The sequence below is a fragment of the Aplysia californica genome, unplaced genomic scaffold (assembly GCF_000002075.1).
Source record: "Aplysia californica isolate F4 #8 unplaced genomic scaffold, AplCal3.0 scaffold00129, whole genome shotgun sequence".
NCBI classification, from domain to species: domain Eukaryota; kingdom Metazoa; phylum Mollusca; class Gastropoda; order Aplysiida; family Aplysiidae; genus Aplysia; species Aplysia californica.
Window position 1 is genome coordinate 912,956 of NW_004797399.1, and position 2,561 is coordinate 915,516.

Genomic DNA, 2,561 nt, shown 5'->3' on the forward strand with positions numbered 1-2,561 from the left:
CCCACTCCAGATATTCTACACCGACGAAATCAGCCACAGAGACAATCTGGAAAACACGTTCCCCTACCTCCAACTGGAAAGAGAATGTATCTCCCGCCAGTTGGCGCTCCGACACGCCTACCACACAGTCCACCTACTGGCCTACTTGCGGGAGACCTGCCCCAACAGGCGGGTCCTCTACGACCACCGCTGCTCCAGAGGAGTCTTCCAGAACGAGACAGATTACAGAGCCGGGGTCAAGGCCCTTCTCAGGGACGCCGGGACTCTGAGGGAGCTGGGACTCATAGACGAGACGGAGGCGAGTCTTCTCACACTTCCAGAGAACGAAGAGTTACGTAATTCTGACCTCAACTACGGCGCAAAGATTCGAATAAAAGGCGAACATAATTTCGCAATCGAAAACGCCGGCACCCTCAAAAGGATTCAACAACTGGAGTCCAAAAAATCCCACGACGCCAAAACCCCGAACAAGCCAGACGGCAGCACATCGCCACAAAACGTCACGGTTTTGTTCACAGAGGCCTTTTTCTGCCACAACACGTCTGTCACGTGGCTGGAGGAGATTCACACAGTTGACCCATCCCTCTGCGACAGGCTCCGAACCCTGGCACAGCAGATCGAGTCAGGCCAGAGGTCACCGCTGCTGACCTTGTTCACCTGGTGGCCGGACCCGCTCTACGACGTGGAGAAGTTGACGCGCAGGGGCTTCTGGGTCAGTCTGGATCGCCTGCGCCCGTTTGTCCAGCCCGTCCTCTTCTCCGACAGCCGCATGAACGTGGCCACGGCCAACACGCTGGGCTGGCCCTGCTTTCCAGGTGATTGTATACAAATTATACATGCAAATTATACATAGTGTGTTTACCAGGTGATTGTATACAAATTATACATATCGTGTTTTCCAGGTGATTGTATACAACTATTTACCAAGATTAGCGCGATTATAACCTTTTCAAACTTATGCCTGAAATCTATGGACAGTTACTTTTCCGATGTTGTATAGACATTACTAGTTTTGAAGTAGATACGTTCTCGGTATTCTGATTGTAGCCCAATTACATTCTGATGTATGCTTCAAGGGTCGTAGAGGTGTACTCTCTGCGCGCCTGCACAAGATCAAGACTGAGTGGGAGGAGCAGAAGGCTATGGAATCAACCATTGCTTGGAACCGTCAGCATCTACACACTTGGAGATGTGCTTCTTCGGGGGACGGCGCGCTTATGGGGATGACCCTTGTGCAGTGATGTCGCTCCTTCACACAAGTAACAAGTATCAAGTAACAAGTATCAAGTAACAAGAGGCGTACTCGCCTCAACCAAACTTTTGCTTTTCTCCAAATGACGCGACCATTTATATTGTCACTTTTGTCTCCACAGTTCCGAAACGAAACCAGGACGGAGTTCCGGTGTTCCGAGAGATGGCTAGCCGCGTCAGATCCCGCTTCCAGTCCACGTTCTACGGCTACATCCAGGCTAGCACAGTCTTCGACTCCTCCCTCTTCCACACTCTCCTCTCACTCCTCCACCTCACCACCTCCAGAGATGCCTCCTCTACGCCTGGGGCTCACCCGGAGTCCGTCTCGGCGTTCATTCGAAGGACATTCGCAGAAACGAATCGAAACTACAACGTTCGAACAGACACTTTTTCTGACACTGGCATTCAACCCATGCCCGTTTTGCTCACCGGAAGGTCGTTTGTGACTTCCTGCTCTGTCTTGTCGGACTCGCTGTCGTCTTTTCACCGAGCCCTCCGGAAGTCATCAAAACTCGGCCAGCTCAATATGGCGGATGAAGGAACGTTGTATTACGTCATGTATTCCCGCGGTGTACGTTTGGATGACGTCCCCGATCTAACCATTGACGACCAAACACTGATACCTTTTCTAGAAGCTCGTTCCCAACGGTTGCCTCACCTCGTGGTTACAGTGACCAATACGGTGCTGTCCGTGCACCATGTACGGAAATCAACGACCAGCGAGTGGAACAGAGAGTATATAACGTCCACACCACGTGACCCGTCCTACAACAAACGATTGGTTGATCACTTTTGGTCGTCAGCGGCAAACAAAAGCCTCAACAATCCTTTGGTAGTGACTGAATATGACACACACGGAAAGATACAGTTTGATTTAATCTCTCCTTCTTAAACTTTTACTTGTACTTTATAGCTAATGTTTGGTTATAAAATGTCTCGACTTCTCGGTGTGTGACTCCGTCAAATGTTTCTTGTTTTTTTCTTTTTTTTTCTTTTTCTTTTTCTTTTTCTTTTTTCTTTTTTCTTTTTTTTTTTGTAAGTGTTTTCGGCGCTCACAACTGCATAAGGTCATATGAGACCCGGGACACACCAAGCATTTTCAGTTGGTAGGAAATTTGAATTTTGCCCGGGTGGCGGCCGAAGCCTACTCTTATCGATTTTGGACCACCAAGGGATCTTTAACGTGTGTGCAATTTGCGCACGGGACCTCCGAGGTTTTTCATCCTTGTTCGAGAAGGCAAGGTGAAGATCTTTCCTACCAGAAGATCAGAGGTGTGGCTGAAAGACAGCAGTAAGAAGGAGCCAAGGGG

General features: G+C 49.4%; 2 protein-coding genes across 12 annotated transcripts in view; both read left to right on the forward strand.

Annotated features, from left to right (window-relative positions):
• The window catches only part of LOC101853927, a gene marked incomplete at its 5' end in the record, with an annotated part of 6,415 nt that extends 4,199 nt beyond the window's left edge, over window positions 1-2,216 (forward strand). The window contains 2 exon segments of the mRNA XM_005096451.3: window positions 11-815; window positions 1,374-2,216. Of these exon segments, the coding sequence (XP_005096508.2) occupies window positions 11-815; window positions 1,374-2,143 (1,575 nt within the window).
• LOC100533391 (myosin heavy chain, non-muscle) overlaps window positions 1-2,561 on the forward strand; it is a 98,113-nt gene that overhangs the window by 18,148 nt on the left and 77,404 nt on the right. The window lies entirely within an intron of this gene.